The sequence below is a fragment of the Sus scrofa genome, chromosome 18 (genome assembly GCF_054392235.1).
Source record: "Sus scrofa isolate SSC_HxYL_T2T_F1_AM1 chromosome 18, Sscrofa_HxYL_maternal_Yorkshire_Landrace_v2.0, whole genome shotgun sequence".
NCBI lineage: Eukaryota > Metazoa > Chordata > Mammalia > Artiodactyla > Suidae > Sus > Sus scrofa.
Genome location: NC_139400.1, coordinates 60278360 through 60295085, shown reverse-complemented (window position 1 = coordinate 60295085; position 16726 = coordinate 60278360). Strand labels below are relative to the sequence as shown.

General features: G+C 51.4%; 1 protein-coding gene and 1 pseudogene across 23 annotated transcripts in view; one reads left to right on the top strand and one right to left on the bottom strand.

Moving 5' to 3' along the window:
- COA1 (cytochrome c oxidase assembly factor 1) overlaps nt 1-16726 on the bottom strand; it is a 123881-nt gene that overhangs the window by 9772 nt on the left and 97383 nt on the right. For 10 of the 23 annotated variants that reach the window (XM_085005927.1, XM_085005923.1, XM_085005921.1 and 7 more), the window contains 4 exons: nt 14890-15038; nt 7784-7860; nt 6995-7078; nt 3952-6725 (listed from right to left, as the gene is read on the bottom strand). In XM_085005927.1, coding sequence (XP_084862053.1) covers nt 6611-6725; nt 6995-7078; nt 7784-7860; nt 14890-15038 — 425 coding nt within the window. In that variant the 3' untranslated portion in view covers nt 3952-6610. Of the gene's footprint in view, nt 1-1710; nt 3855-3951; nt 6726-6774; nt 7079-7783; nt 7861-14889; nt 15039-16726 lie in introns of those variants that run through there. The other 13 variants (XM_085005930.1, XM_085005919.1, XM_085005929.1 and 10 more) reach the window with 4 other exon arrangements.
- Nucleotides 515-1440, top strand: LOC146395094 (large ribosomal subunit protein P1 pseudogene; annotated as a pseudogene).

The following is a 16726-nucleotide window of genomic DNA, read 5'->3' as shown; positions in this document are numbered from 1 at the left end:
TTTTCCGCTCCCTCTTCTCTGGTCTTTGGTTGAAAGTGCAGACTTGGCTGTTGTCGTCTCTCCTCGTCACTGGGCTGCTGGCTCCACCAGCGCCTAGACTGGGACACCTGAGAGACAGGAACACCCAGGGAATTCTCCGCTGGGTCATCTCTCGGGTCCCGAGGTCCTTGATCCGTCCGGCTGCTTCTCCTTTTTCAGACTGTTTATGTGATACGCGTCCAGGGTCTTGGCTGTGCTTGGTGGGAGGAACAGGGGATGGTGTCCTCTCCATCTTGTCCCTCCCGGGGGACAGGGCAAGAGTTAGCAGCTCTGGCTTCGCGACTTGAGCAAATTAGTAAACACACCTCAGATTATGAGCGCCAGGTTTCTCTCTGTTGGAGGAGTGACAGGAAAAGGAGGAAGTTTCCGTGTGTGTGTGTGTGTGCACGCACGCGCACATGCTAACACCAGACCACTGAATGTAGTTTAAAATTTCCTAGGATTCCTTTGTGCCTAAGGATATATCCCTCCAAGGATGCTGAGTCAGAACTGTTTCAGAGTTCCCTGGTGGCTCAGTGGGCATGCAGCCAAAAAAGAGAAAACTTATGGGAGCTCCCACTGTGGTTCATGAGGTAGAGAACCTGACATAGTGTCTTTGAGAAAGTGGTTGGATCCCTGGCCTCACTCAGTGGCTTAAGGATCTGGCACTGCCACAAACTATGGTGTAGATCACAGATGCGGCTCGGCTCCTGCGTTGCTGTGGCTGTGCTGTAGGCCGGCAGCTGCAGCTCCCGTTGGACCTCTAGCCCGGGGACTGGGAACTGCCATATGCCACAGGAGTGGCTGTAAAAAGAAAAATTACGCAAAAACAGAACATCTTTCCTCAGCTGCTGCTAAGGTGCTCCGTCCTCCCGAGAAAGCTAAGGTCTCATTGGGGTCGCTCACTTAACCAGCTACTAGCACCGTGCCCGGCAGCCCCCACCTGGCCTGCGTCTGCACCGCGGCCTCCGTCCCGGAGCTCGTCTGCATCTGCTCTGCCCTCATCCTGCGTGAAGACAAGGTGACAGTCACGGAGGAGGAGCTCCAGGCCCTCATTAAAGCAGCAGGTGTAAATGCTGAGCCGTCCAGGCCAGGCGGGTCTGCAAAGCTCGGGAGCCTCATCTGCAATGGGGGGGGCTGGTGGACCTGCCCCAGCAGCTGGTGCTGCACCAACAGGAGGTCCTGCCCCGGCCACCACCACTGCCCCAACTGAGGAGAAGGAAGCAGAAGCAAAGAACGAAGAATATGAGGAGTCTGACATGACATGCGCTTTGGTCTTTTTGACTAAACTTCTATAACCTATTCAATAATAAAAACCCGAGCTCTTGAAAAAAAAAAAAAAAAACAACATGATTTCAAAGTGAAAACTGTAAAACAAGGTACATTTAGGAGTTCCTGCTGTGACACAGTGAGTTGAGAACCTGACTGAGTGGCTTGGGTCTCCGAAGGGCCATGGGTTCCATCCCCGGCCTTGCGCAGTGGGTTATAGGATCCAGCATTGCTGCAACTGCAGCTCAGAGTCAACCCCTGGCCTTGGAACTTCCACATGCTGTGGGCTATTGCCATTTAAAAAAAAAAAAAAAAAGGTTTATTCAGGAAAAAGTTTCCATCCCTCCCTGTTTCCTACGTGCATCCCTGCGCCATTTATGTTTGCCCCAAGGGCAGCTACTTGTATTGATTTTTCTTCCATTATTTCTTTTGACAGTAGCTCATACACACATACATATCCCCACGCATGTATAAAATTCCTTTTCAGAGATAAGACTCCTCAACTGTATGTAAGTAAAAAACGTTTAACCCACTCTATATTGATGGACGGTTGGCTTATATTTGGGTTGTTTACAGTGTTTTGCTGTTACAAATAGTGTTGCATTAAGTGGCATTTTGTATTTCTGCCAGCCTATCTTTGGGATAGAGTCTTAGGTGTGGGTTTTCTGCATTGAATGTTACGTGCGCGTGACTTTTTTCTAGATGTTGTTAAATTCCTTTCCCCTGGCGTTGTTACATTTTGTCTTCACCCTGGCAATTTAAAAATGCCTGTTTCCCCACAGCCTTCTGAGAAAATAGCTTCTCAAATTTAGGGGTTACTGTCAACTTGCCAGAAGAAAAATGGTATCTCCCTGTAGTTTGTGTTCTTTTTAAGAGTGAAGTTAAGCTTTTTAAAATATGTTTGAGTCACTTGCTTTTCTTTTCGGTGAATTCAACATCTTTTGCCGATTTTCCTCCCGGGTTACTGTTTTCTAAACGTTCACTCTTCAGAAATTAGGGATATTAACTTCTGTGACTTAAATTGTACATATTTTCCCACTTATCACTTGCTTTTTGGTTTGCTTTTGGTCTTTTTAGACATGCCGAAATATGCTTTTATAGAGTCAATTTCCCTCATTCTCTAGAGAATCATGGCCAGGTATGTTTCTCCGTTTCCTGGTTATAAAAGAATTCATCTACAGTTTTCTGCTAGTACTTAGGTGGTTTTATTTTTACCTTTGTATCTTTGGGTCCAGTTGGAATTTGCAGAATGAGCAGTGGATCCAAATTCATCTCTTGGCATGGGGCCGTCAAGTCGTTCCGACACCACTTTCCCGACGGCTTCCCCTCGCGTCCCTGGCTGAGGTGCTGCTCATCGCACCCGGAGGCCATGCGCACGCCTGTGTTTCAACCACTCTTTCTCTTCTCACTTTATTTACAAACAAACATGCTGTGATGTCTGTCAAATGAGCCCCCCTCCTTGCTCTTTGCAGGGATTTCCTGGCCATCTCTAGTTCTTCTTCCAAATGAATTTATATAATAAGTCAGCTTGTCTAACTTAAAAAACCCCTCATGGAGTCTGTATTGGTATCCCATTAAATCTCACTTGGGGAGCGTGGGCATCTTTATGACGGAGACTCTGCCATCCCGAATGTGGAAGCTCTTTCCCTCTGTTCGGTCCTGGTGGCCCCTTTCAGCAGGGTGCCTTAGCACCTCTCGTCCCTAAGTTTTGCAGGTTTCTTGCTCAGTTTCTTCCTAAGTGGTTTGGTTGGGGTTTTGCTATTTTAAATAGTGTCTGCTTTCCACTCTTTCTTCTGGCTGGTTAGTATTTGTGTATGTGAAAAAGATTGTTTCTATAATAAATCTTGTAGCCTCTACTCGATACTGTGCCACAGGACGCGTTGGGGTTTGCAGATATAAAATTATCTACGTAAACAGCAACGGCTTCACTCTCTCTAGTGTTTCGCCCTCTTGGCTTTCGTCTAATTGCATTGGATACAAGACAGTGGTAAATAACAGATGATATCGGCATCCTTATCTTGTAAAAATCTTAGTTTCCCAATTAAGATGTTGGCTTTGAGAATATATGTATACACACCTTCCCTTATGGGAGGAATGACCCATTTCTCATCTACTTTTAATATGAATAGTGAATTTTTATCAAATGCCTTTAGGTATCTATGAATATTAGCATGTAACTTTCCTCCTTAGCTTTGTTACTGTGCTGAACTGTTTTAGTGATGCTTCTAACTCGGGACCAGCCTTGCATCCCTGGAGTAAACCTCCCTTGGTCACTGTGCACAGTCCAGTGGAGCTGGAATTTCAGGGGCCGCCGATCTCGCGGGCTTGGTTCGCTGGGTTTCTCTCCCGCTCACACTAGGAGCGGGTCCGCCGTAGCTGTCTCTGCTACACGTCATCTTCATGCCAGAACCCAGGTCCTTAGTGTAGCTGCACGGGGACCAGTGCGGATCTTGGAGAAGGGAGCAAAGACGGGTGAACCAAGGGCTGGTGCTAAACCTTCTCCTCACAGGTCTTGCTCATCCTTTCTGCTCGCGATTCGTTGGCCAAAACAAACCACAAGGGCGAACCTAAGTTCAGCAAGACGAGACTTCATCATCTTCCCACAGAGAAAAGCACAGCAAAATACTCTGTGGAAAATGTACTACGGCAATTTATATCACTGGATGCAGGTTGCCAATATTTTATTTAGAATTTTGAAACACTCATGAAAGAGAATGATCTATAGTTTCTTTCTAAAAATAATTTCGAAGTAAAAAGTTACCTTCCTATCAAGACTGCAAAGTAACTGACACATGGTTGCTAAATTTAAAATAGTTACCTGGTGGCAGGCTTAATGATAAAAGGCATTTAATACACCCCATGTATTAAATGCCCATGTATATAAATGCTATGCACACAGCATAGCAGTGTCTGAGGCGTTCTTAGTATCCCCACCTCCCACTTTTGAACCTTGAGTTTGCAAATCGTCAGAGCCTCCGTTCACACTGCTGACCGCGCGCTCAACGACGCAGCTGCTCAAGCTGGCGAAAGACAAGCCTGGCCAGCAAACAGGTTAGTGCAGAAGCGAGAATCTTCCGGGGGCGGGGGGGTGCTGGAGGTTTTCCTTTCACCCTCTCGCCTCCTCCTGCACACCCCGCTGCACCCAGTCCCCCCGCCTCCTGTGTATACAGCGGCTTTTGCCCAAGCAGTGTAAACAGGGCCTCACCTGGAAGCACAGCGATGGGTAACCATTCCTCGTTTTTACCTGGACAAACTGAAAACCCGACTGTCAAGCAGCCTAAGGCGACGTGCCCTCCCGAGCCCCATGGAGCTGCTGGCGAGGGACCAGTCTCCTGACCTCCGCTCGGCCAGAGCACAGAGGCCACTGTTTCTCCGGTGAGTGCTGCTGGCAGCTTCCTGCGAAGGCAGCTTATTTGAGCTTCATCGTTGCTGAGAACTGGGGTGGGGGGTATATTAAATGCCTGGGTGGGTGAATGGGGGACGGCTGGAGGGACGAGCGGCGGGGGAAGCTAAATCTACAAGAATGGGATGACAGCTAAAGCTGAGACTTTGAAAGTTGACAGGTCTTGTCAGTACAATTCAGCACAGTCTCTTAAACCTTCATTAACAGTAGACTCATATACTTCACTCAAAACCTGATGGCCACAAGCCGCATCGAAACGCCAACGCTGGCGTTCACACGGGGCTGCCCGGTGGCTGTACCGTCAGCTAAGCCACACACACTGCCTCTGCTGGGCCTTTCTTCATGTTCCTCCTGCTTGCAGAGCCGTCTCCATCATGTCTGAATCTTAGGATTTCAAGTCGCACAAGGTCGCCAGCCCAAGGAGGAGGGGTGATGCTGGGCCTCTTGGATTCATCCGAACCGGTCTCTCTCTCCTACCTCATTTTAGCACCACCACCTGAACCCTTCTGGCCCAGGAGCGCGACCAGCCCCTGCCCACCCAGCGTGCACACCAGTAGGTGAGCCACTTGTGAGCAGCGACCGTGCAGCGTCCTGTGTGGCAGACACGTGGGAGTCCTCCTGCCTGTTGTTGGCTGTGATCCCTCTACTGTGGTTTCATCCGTCTACACTTCTAGTGCAGCCCTTCCTCCAGCTGCTAGACCGTCGGTCTGACTGCTGGGGTGTGCCTCGAGCACGTGCTCCAATGGTGAGAAGTCGCCTTGGCCTCGGATGATGATGTGCTTTAGCCAGGATGTCTTCAAGGTCCCTCCTGGGGTCCAGGGCTGAGTCACAGCATTTACTGGACATGCAGGAAGTCGTGGGCTGCAGAGATAGACACCTCACTGCTTCAGGAACAGGAAGGTCAGTATCTGCTAGGGCGACTGGGTTCCAGCCTCACAGTCAACCACGACGGCGCTAGGACGTGCCTATGTGGACGAATGCTTAACTGGGAAAAAAATACCCGAGAGGGTGACTTCCACATAGAAATCAAGGATCTTTTCACTACGTGATACTGTTTCCTGTCAGTTGGGCCCGGAAAACCTCATAATCCAAATTCTATACAAAAATGTCAGTTGCTTTTACTTCAAAACAGATGGCCCGCTCAGGCCCTGGTTGTCTACGGTTGGCCCCAGCAGGAGAACAATCCAGCAAACACCGAAAGGAAGCGAAAGCTGTTAGAGAACCGTCAGATACGAAGCAGCATATGAAGGGCGTGTACTCGAGGGAGACGCACAGACCACAGCAGTTACCGACACCAACTGGAAGAGGCCGTCTGAGAAAAGCCGTTTTCACTTTAGAATCGATTCAAAGAACATATTTGCTTAAAGAAACAAAACTACAGATCAGAAATTGCTTCCAGTGATGAAAGGCCCCACACGCTACCAGAGTGTTTATGCTTAATACTCATGGGAGAGAAGGCTCTCAGAAAAGACTCGGAGCTCATCAATTATATTCGAACTCACGAAAACGGAATTAAGCCTAATAACATCAAGAGAGTTAAATTGGCCTTTCGCAGCCAAGGCAGCAGATTTCTGGATTCTGTATCATCCAGTGCCCAAGGCACGGAAGGGCTTTGCTTCCTCATTCTGTCCCCTTGGAAAATTGGTAAAACCAATAGGTGAGGTTCCCTAGTATGTCGTTAAGCCGTGTGGAAAGGAGACGAGCACGGATCTGTTGGCTTCAACTTTCCCGTGTTTCACAGGTGCTTTTGCACACATAACTGTTCTAAGCTTTCAAAATGGGTGCATGAGAGCGTATTATTTGGCAAAATCTTCTATCAGACAGGCAGCTGGTGACAAAAACAAATAAGAAACTAGAACAACAATAGAGAAAATAAAATTGCGAGTGCTTGAGAATGTCCACAAGCTACTCATCATGAACTCAAGGTAGAGCAACAGGAGGAAGGCCTTTCTCCCTGGGCAACCGGATGCTGACCTTCGGAAACCTCTTCTGTTTAGAAACCCTTCTCACCGATGCGGCGAGAACCACGGGGAGACTGTGCGCAAAGGAAAAAAAGAATGAGAAAGAGCAGAGGTCAGCAAACATCACTGATAACCGGTTCCTTTTATTTTGGGCTATACAGAGAACTTCCAGGTGACTTTGGATGTTACAGCAGGTTTAGGATTAAATTAAAAAGCACGAGCGGGTTCACTGTGGTCAAAGCAGAATGGCACGGAGGTCACCACGGGCCGACAGGCGCAGGCCCGTGGCGACGGGGCCCGGTTCCAGGGCGGCCGGCCTCGACCTCCTCCACGCCCCTCTCACCTCGCGGGCCCCTCCCCGCTGGGCTTGAACACGGGAATCCGGTGCCCATCCCTGAGCTCCAAGAAGACCTCCTGAAGGTTCCACCTGAGAGAAGCGGAAGGCAGTCTGTCATCAGTGAAACGTTGAGGCAAATGACATGGTCAAGAACTAAAAAAACAGTTGTTTGGACGAGTGTCCTAAATTTTTTAAACAATGTTTTATGGTAGCGCCATGCTAACAACGTCCCACCCCTTCATCCTGGGCTCTCATCGCCTAACCAGCACCACCGCGAAGGTGGGCTGAGCAACGCCCAGCCGCCTCATTCCCCTCGACCTTCGGCTCCTCACTAATCCCGGGCTCAGGGTCAGCGAGTGCGGGGGGCTGCCTTCTCCTCGTGTCCTCGGGAATTAAAACCCATCCTGGCTCAACAGCAACCATCTCTGAGAGAGCTACTGGCAACCAGACAAGAAAAGCCAATGAACGGGGTGGAGAGCTGATGCAGAGAATGCGATGAATAATCCTGGAACAGGAGGCCCTGCCTTTCTTCACCTGTCGCGACGGAGGCAGCAGTGCTTTAACTGGACCCCCCACCGTCAGCTTCTCCAAATCCAACAGCACGGGAGAGACGACGGCACTGCCCTGGACAAAATGTCTGGGCCGAGCTAAGAGCCAAAGCACTGAACCCAGGCTGCGACGTCTCGAGCTTGAGAAACTCACCCTTACCACCGCGGCCCAGTGACTACGAGGAAGACGCAGCCTCCATCAGGAGCCCTCCCCCTCCCCCCCCGTGCCCGCCGCCTTCCCGGGTACCTCCTAAAGGGGCCCTCTCTGGACGAGCTGACGTAGAGGTGGCCCTCCGACTTGGGTCCAGAGACCGGAATCCTCAGCTGCGGAGAGAAACCAGAGCGTTAAGTGGAGAGAGGACCTCAGAGCCAGCGATGCCCACCGAACCCGTCGTCTAACTGGGGCCGAGCTGGAGGACGCACCACATTTTCTGTCCGGCTCCCTCCAGAGGCCCCTCTTCCGAGGGCTCAGTGAGGTCGCCGGCAGTCCCGTTTGGCAAGGAGACCTGATGTGCCAAACTTGATGCTCTGACTACGTGCAAGGATCAGGTTAAAACCCACAGGTGGAGAACAAGCTCCTGCCGCACACGCACCATGAAGGACAAAAACGATGTGGCGAGAAAGCACCTCGCCCAGGAGAACATCGATGCGCGACTGCACATCTCACAAGAGGCCACCCTCGGCTGGGCCGATGTCGGAGACGGGGCCGCCTCTGCCGGGGCCGAGGCCGTGAGAGGACCGACTGGGAAGGGTCCACAGCGAGGGCCTGGGCCGCACAGGTGCGTGCCCCTGCTCACACGCGCCGGGCCGGGCTCTCGGGTGTGTGTCTTTCAGGGCAAATCCCAGACAGCAGCTCTGTCGGTTCCACGGCATAAATTCTTTGATCTCTTAGGTTTGAAACTTTTCATAATATGACAGAAAAAAAAACAAAACAAGGAAGCCCACTGTTTAAAATGGGGAGCTACTGCCAGCAAACCAGTCGTGGACGATAGGGAACAGGCTTTCGGGAAAGGCTGCGCAGGCTCGTGCGGGCAGGAGGAGGCGAGGCCTGGGCTGGTTCTTCATCATCGGAGCCGCGGTCGGGCCCCCCTGCGGGGCTGCAGCCCGGTCTGCCGTGTCCCCAGCCCGGGAGTGGACTGCGAGCCCCCGAGCAGCTGGTAGGTGTGCGCTGATGTAACTTCTCAGCAATGTCCTTGGTTCCTCGGTGACGAGGAAAGACCATGTGAGCCCCTGAAGGGGACGTGACGTGCTCACAAGGAAGCCGGTCGTGGCTAAGAGGTGGCCCACCCGTGGCACGCTGCCACCAAGAGAAGGGGCTGCTCTGACACACATCCGTTTTCCAAAATTCTCTTTCATCTGTTCAAACACCTCAAGATGACCCTGGCTTTGGGACGGTGGCCCCAGACCCCATGGGGACAAGCCGTCGGCCGGCCAGTCCGGCCAAAGCAAGGCTGCAGGGTTCCCTTTGTGGAATCGAGCTAAGGCACGTCTCGGGGTTACGGAAACAAGCGACAGAGCACAGGCGCACGCAGACAGGCGGCAGATCCCGAGGATGCGCAGACACGGAGGCTCCGGGCCTGACCCTGGGCCACTGGGGCACCTGTCAGGCCAGAGGATAAAGCAGGAGCGACGACGACGAGCTGGCGTGGTGGTGCCTGGGGACCACGTCGCACACGCTCGGGGGGGAGAAGCCCTCAGAAGGACAACCCATCAACAAGGCAGGCGTCTCACCCCGGGACAAGACCCCAGAGAAACCACCAAGAGGCGGCCCTGGGCACTGAGGGCGTGGGTTGTGCCCAGGCATCCTGGTGCCTAGAGCGTCACGGAGGAGGTAAGTCAAGCACCCCGCCGACAGATCGCCAGCGCCTCCAGAAACCTGAGCGCAAGGCAGGCCTTGAACGGCCATCCCTGTGCATCACGGCGTCTGGTGGCAGCAGGGGCCAGACCCAGCACCTGAGCCAAAGGCCCGGGCTGCAGGGACACCCAGGAGGAAGCCCCCTCAGCGTCACTGGATGTGCCTGGAGACCAGCCACAGGGAAACCTGGACTCGTGGAGGCTCTCCCCCAAAAGCACCAGGTCAGGGAACTGGTGCGGCCGCGCCAGCTCCGCAGAGGCACCCACAGGGTGCTGAGCACCAAAACCAGGCCCTCTCTGTGCTCGGAGACCCAGGGAGCAGCTGGACCTGATCCCTGGCCTGCCTGAGCTCCTGTGCTTGCAGGGGTCCAGCCAGGTGAGCAGAGCTGGGGAAGCAAGGAGCCACACCAAGGGTCTGAAGGATTTGGTGACAATACACATAAGCCACGTGGCACAGAACAGGCATGTGTGCCCAGGCCTTCCCCTTCCTCCTCCCGAGTCCCTCTCACATGGTGGCTCTCCTGTCTTCCCACTCACCCATGTTAGGTGGCAGGGCGTCACCTGTGACCTACTTCGCCCTGATGCGACACTTAACCAAGTCCTAGCACCTGGCTGCCCCCACAGCCTTCACATCCACCTCCCACTTCTCCAGGCCACAGCTCCGGTTCACGCTCTTAGCGCTGCACACCTGCATGCCACACCACCCTCCTAAAGGCAGCTCCCTGTACCCAGTCCTTGGGTACCGCCAATCTGCCTCCATCTACCTGCTTTGACAACTGGATCAGGCGCCCATCAGACAGAGTAGGAGGCCACGGATCTTACCACCCCCGACAAACACAGCAAAGACACCTCTGCTTGAGGAACCGTGCTCATGAGAAACTAACGGGAAGAACTCCTATGCAACCAAAGCTGCAAGCACGATCTGCACGTAACCAGGCAGGGCGGAAAAGAGGCAGCAGTTTGGGGCCCGCACCCCTGAGAAGGATCTGAAAGGTAAGGTCTACACGGGAGGACCCAGCCTGGGGGGCGAGCAGGTCGAGCCACAGCCTGTACCCCAGGCCTGGGGTCCTGTGCAGAGGCGGCAAGCCCCCATGGCTGTTGGGAAAACCGTGGGGACAGACGGAAGGTCTGGAGGAGCCTAGACCCTCTACCCGTGAGGAGCATGTGGGTGCTGGCTTGCCAGCAAGCAGGGCAGCAAGCGCCGAGAAGCGGCGGCTGCTCCTCCCACACCCCCCAGTCCAGGTGGGGCGACATCCCAGCTCCTCCCCACAGCGCGAGATCTGGGCCAACCAGGGCCTGGGAAAAGACTCCTTCTACCTTTGCAGAGACAGCCCGTTGGGCCTGGGGTGTCGTCTGGGTGGCGCAGTGCCCAGGAGCACCCTGGTCCTGCCCACTCCACACCACACAGCTGAAAGGTCCTGGGAGAGGTCTACCAAAGAGGCAGCCCAGACCCCTGGTGGAAGTGCAGGCACCAAACCTCAGCCCAGCCTAGCCCACACCATGGCCTGCACCAGACCTGGGACGTAACAGGCGAAGAGACGTGACTCCAGGCAGCTTCTGAGCAGAGACGTGGATACTCACAGGGCCACACAGGTCCTCTGTGACCGCACGGGCCTTGCTTGCTTTAGCAAGCACCTCCTTCGGGGCAGGGGCACTCGAGGGCACTGGAGGGCAACAGCCTAATCAAACCTGAGCCTCAGGGCTCCAACTCCAGCAACTGGGGAGGAGGCCCCAACCCTGACAAGGCCCCCAAAGGCACCGAGTAGAAGCAGCCCAGCCTCAGATCCCGCACAGGCTCCAGACACTACAGCACCGTCTCTACTTCCTGTCAAGGGGATAACAGCCAGCACAGCCTGAGGAAAGGTATGGCTGGCATCCGTACCAATACCAGCCCTCGCACCAAACATGCTGGACACATACGCAGTCTACGTAGGAACATTCTCACATAAAAATACCCCTCTAGGACCAGAGTAGAGAACTGTTCCTTCTAAATTCATAGTGACAGAGAAAGTTACGTAAAATGAAAAGGCAGAGAAACTAGACCTCGAGATTTAAGTCCTATGCAACTGCATTGTGACGATCACTGTACAACTCTGAATGCAATAAATGGAGCAATAAAAAAAGTCCCTTAAAAAAAAGACCAAGAACAAATAAGGACACAGAGCTCACCAATCTACCAGAGCCTGAGTTCAAAAAGGTGGTAATGAAAATGCTAACTGAATTAAGAAGCATTGTCAATAGAAATGCAAACCGTAACTAGGAATGAGAAACTATAAAGATGAACCAATCAAAAATAGATAATTCAATTGGCAAGATCAGAAGCAATCTAGAAGCAGTGAATAACGGATCAGATGACACAGAAGAATGAAAGTGTTCTGAGGCATAGAATTCACCCAATCAGAACTCAAACAGAAAATCAAATTAAAAAAAAAAAAAAGTCTATGGGATAATATAAAATGTACCAACCTATGTATAATACGGTTCCAGAAGAAGAGAGAAGGGGAACAAAAATAAAGAAATTATGGCTAAAACTTCCCAAACCTAAAGAAGGAAACATATCCAGTACAGGAAGCGCTGAGGGTCCCCAACAAGATGACTCTAAACAGACTCACAGTGAGACAGATCATAATTAAAACTGCAAGAGTTAAAGAGCAGAGTCCAAAGGCAACAAGAGACAAAAAAAAGTCAATTACAAGGGAACCCCCATAAAACTACCAGCTGATTTCTCTGCAAGAAACTTCGCAAGCCCAAAGGGAATGGCATGATATATTCAACGTCCTGAAAGGGAAAAACCTACAACCCAGGATACTCTACCCAGCAAGACTATCATTTAGAATTGAAAGAGAGGGTTCACTATATACAGTCTCAGGTCATCTGCCAACAGTGAGTTTTACCTCTTCTCTTCCAATTTATAAACTTTTATTTTTGTCTGACTGCTGTGGAAGAGACTTCCAATGCAAGTGGTGAGGAGTGGGCATCCTTGTTTTGTTCCTGAATATAGCAGGCAGGCTTTCAGCTTTCTCAGTCTTCCAAGGCAAAGGAAAGAAAAGCAAAAACAAACTGGACCTAAGCGAACGTAAAAGCTCACTCTCAGCAAAGGAAACCATCAACTATGTGAAAAGACAATCTACAGAAAGGGAGAAAATATTTGCAAATGATGCATCTAACGGGTTAATTTCCAAAACATACAGCTTATACAACTCAGTAGCGAAAAAACAAAGAACCCAATCAAAAATTGGGCAAAGGACCTAAGTCATACAGATGGCCAACAAAGCATAAGAAAAGCTGTTCAATACTGCGACTTATTAGAGAAACACAAATCCAAACCAAAATGAGGTATCTCCTCACACCAGTCAGAAAGGCTAGTATCAAAAAAAATCTATAAATAAGAAATGCTGGAGAAGGTGTGGAGAAAAGGGAACCTTCTTACGCAGATGGTGGGAATGTAAACTGGTGCAGCCACTACGGAAAACAGCATGGAAAATAGAGCTACTATATGATCCAGCCATCCCACTCCTGGGTATATATCTGGAAAAAATGAAAACTCAAAAAGACACATGTACCCCCATGTTCCCAGCAGCACAATCTACAATAGCCAAACACAGAGATACCCAAGCGCTCATCAACAGGCAAGTGGCTGAAGAAGGTAATGATGCATACATATAACGGACTATTACTCACCTGTTAAAAAGAGCAGAAATTACCACACCCTTGTAAATTAACCATACTCCAGTAAAACTTGAACAAGTTAGAAAATAAAAATATGTTTAAAAAGAATAAAATATTGCCAGTTGCAGCAACATGGTGGACGCAGAGAACATCATGCTTCGTAAAGCAAGTCAGACTGAGAAAAACAAATCCTGTGTGACGTCACCTCTATGTGGAATCTAAACAAGTAACACAAATGAGGGCGTTCCCTGGTGGTCTAGTGGTTAGAATTCAAGACTTTCACTGCTGTGGCCTAGATTCGATCCCTCTGGGAACGGAGATCCCACATCAAGCCACTGCGGCATGCAGCAAAATAAAAATAAAGACGATGATGGATTTATCCACAAAACAGAAAGAGACTCACATAGAAAACAAACGCATGGTTCCTAAAGGGGAAGGCGGAAGGGATAAATTAGGAGTTTGGGATTAATGGATACGCCCTACTGTATAAAAAATAAACAAGGATTTACTGTATAGACAGAGAGGTCTACATTCCATATCCTGTAACAACCTGTGATGGAACATAATCTGCAAAAACAAACGCTTGAATTACTCTGCGGTACACTCAGAACTAATCCAATACTGTAAATCAACTATACTTCAAAAATTTTTTCCTTTAAAAACCATCAAATATTTTTACCAGAACACCTGAGCATGAATTGCCTTTACAGCTAAGAAAAAAATCTCCTATAGGAGTTCCCATTGTGGCTCAGCAGGATAAGGACACGACAGTCCCTGTGAGGAGGCAGGTCTGATCCCTGGCCTCGCTCCGTGGGTTAAGGATCTGGTGTTGCTGTGGCTGTAGCTCAGATTCAACCCCAAGCCCAGAAACTTCCATTTGCTACAGGTACAGCTGTGAAAAGGGGAAAAAAAAAAAACAAAAAAACCTCTCATATAAAACTATTTCCATTTAAAAAAATAATACAACAATAACAAATAAACTAGGTCAGAACAGCTCACTCTTGTCCTCAACATACTTCAGGGCTTCAGCTGGTCACAGAACCAAGTGCATACACCTCGCAAGATGATGTCACAGCCCTCTGGTCCCTGCCCACACCCTCCCACAGCAGCTGCTCCTCCACTGAGGTCACACGGGCAGGGAACACAGGCTCCACAGCCTGGCCCGCCTTGTCCTCACAACAACCTCCCAGCCCACCAACCACTCCCTCCTGGGCCTCTAATACAGCGTTTGCTTCACCCTGTCTTATTCTGGAATTCTAAACTATAAACTCCCTGAAGGCTTTCTGCATCTCTGCATTCCCCACACAACTTAGAACCATTCCTCTACCTCAAAACATATTTGTTAAACAGAAGAACAAATGTGCTTCATATTCAGTTGAGTTATAAGGATAGAGCTTTAAAAAAACGGACTGGCCTTCCATGGAAACCATGTAAATAAAAAAGCTTTAAAACCAGAGTTGAAAGAGTTGTTTATGTGAATGAGTGCTGACTGGCTGTGGGTGTATTTCAAGTTCAACGCTGAAGCAGCGGGAAACCACCAGTGATCATTTCTCTACAACCTCCAGTTCAAGATGGCCAGCTGAGCCCAAACAGGGCTTCCCCTGCCACATCGACCCCCGAGAAAGGAAGAAAATGCTCAGAAAATCTATTTATCCACGATGCTTTTCAAAAGGTGCTACGTCACACCTACTGGCAGTTTTGCATAGTGGATTTTCCCATCCTGCACCTCTCTCTGGCTTCTTCCAAGCCTCTTTCCAGGTCACGGCAGCCCTTCCTCAACCCAGGAGGCATGCAGCCCGCGGTCCACGGGGCGGGGGCGGGGGGCATTACCTGGGCATCGGCGATGTCCTCAAAGTTGTACTTGTCGGTAAGCTGGAGATAGTGAACGCTGAGAGGGGTGCCCAGGGCTTCCAGGGCCTCAGCGTGGCTGTGCAGATGCTCCAGTGCCAGCTGGTAATAGGAAGCCCTAGAGAACATTTCTAAATGGGAAAGAGAGTGGTTACATTTTTTCTTTCCTGAACTTAGGTAGACCATACAGAGACGATGCGATTCATGCTCAGCATGGCACAGAGACACACGTGAAGCTTGCGGGTGGAATTATTATCAGGGACTGTCCCGTCTGAACCGTCTGTCATATTACAAACCAAAGCATAGGACGTCAGCTTTTGGGGATACGGCAGATGACCCAGGCCAAGGCATCCTGTGCCTCTGTCTCCTCACCTCATTCGCTGCCTCAGTTTTTCATCTAAGGGGTTTGATCGCATCTTCTCTAACTTTCCTTTAAGTCCTCTGATTCCCTGACTTGCGCAAAGTGACAGGACTCATCCAGGCAGAGCTGGGACCATAACCTATGACTCAACTTCTGAACAGTGCTCCTCCCGCTGAGAGGAAAGTCCTGATAAACCAGAATAAAACAGGGAGACCACAACAGCAACCACTACAAAGCCCTCGGGCCAAGCCACAGGACATGGCAATGCTGACTGGTCAAGCTCACAGATTTATGCCAACATTTCATGGAGCTAAAGCTTGTCAACTGTTCTGGGCCTTGGGGGTCCTTCTCGGCTCAAAGACTATCCCAGGAACCCCAGGACACACCTCCCTGACAGCGAGAGCAGGACCAGCTGCCCAGGGAGAAAGCAAAGGAAGGTCGGCCTCCCAGGGAGGGGATTTTCTGCTGGGCAGCAAAGAACACTTGCCTCTGCAGGAGGCCTGACCTCACGACGGGAGGGCCAAGGAGAATGGCCCCCCCCACCCCCGCTTCCCAGAAGAGGGGCTGTGGGGAAGGGGTGGGTGCTGCAGGCATGAATGAGGTGCCAGCCACGACAGAAAAGGGAGGAGAGGCTGGGTCCAGACCTTTCATCACCTCTGGGCCCTGCACGCTGCGAAGTCTGACTAAGGCACTAATATCACCCCTCGTCACAGGGATGAGATGACAGGGCCCGGGAAGGTGACACAGCCAGTCAAGCGCTGAGGCTGGGCTTCAGCCCAGACCGCTGGTGGCAGAGCCCACTGGACGGTCCCTCTCGGCTGCCCCAGCCTCCTAGGGGAGCAAGGCTGACAGGCCCCTGACCCGCAGGCCCACCCATTCCAGCCCGCCGCCCCCGGCAGAGGGGAGGGGTGCCAAGCTGCTGGGCCTGAACTCTCCTGGGAAGGTCCATCTCGGCGCCTCGGGGAGCTCTGGGCCAGCCCTGACGGAAGGTGGGGAGAAGGGTGGAGGGGCCGTGGCTGTGTGCCTGGCTGCTGGTGACCCGCACACGGTGCTGGGAGTAGAACTGCCGGGAGTCAGGGTGAGGAGCCACGCTGGGCGGGCACGAAGGATCTTCAAAGAAAGTCAGTGCGGGGGGGGGGGGGGGGGGGGGGGGGGGGAGGGGGGGGGAACTGCGGCTGCTTCGCAACCAATAACACTGAAATGTCCTTAAACGCCTCGGCCATTGTGGCCTGTCTTTACAAATTCAAATTTGGGTGCAGTGGGGCTGGAAGCGCATCTGTCAGGATTTTGCCAGCCTGGGCTCTGCTTTTACTCTCCGCTCTTGCCAGAGTCCTCGGCTCAAGGTCCCACCCTCCGCTAAATCAGCAGCAGAGAATGGCAGGGCGAACAGGCCGAGGACACTTGAGACAGAGCCAGTTTCCCACCCTTGTTCTTCGTGTGACCTCAGAAATCGTGCTG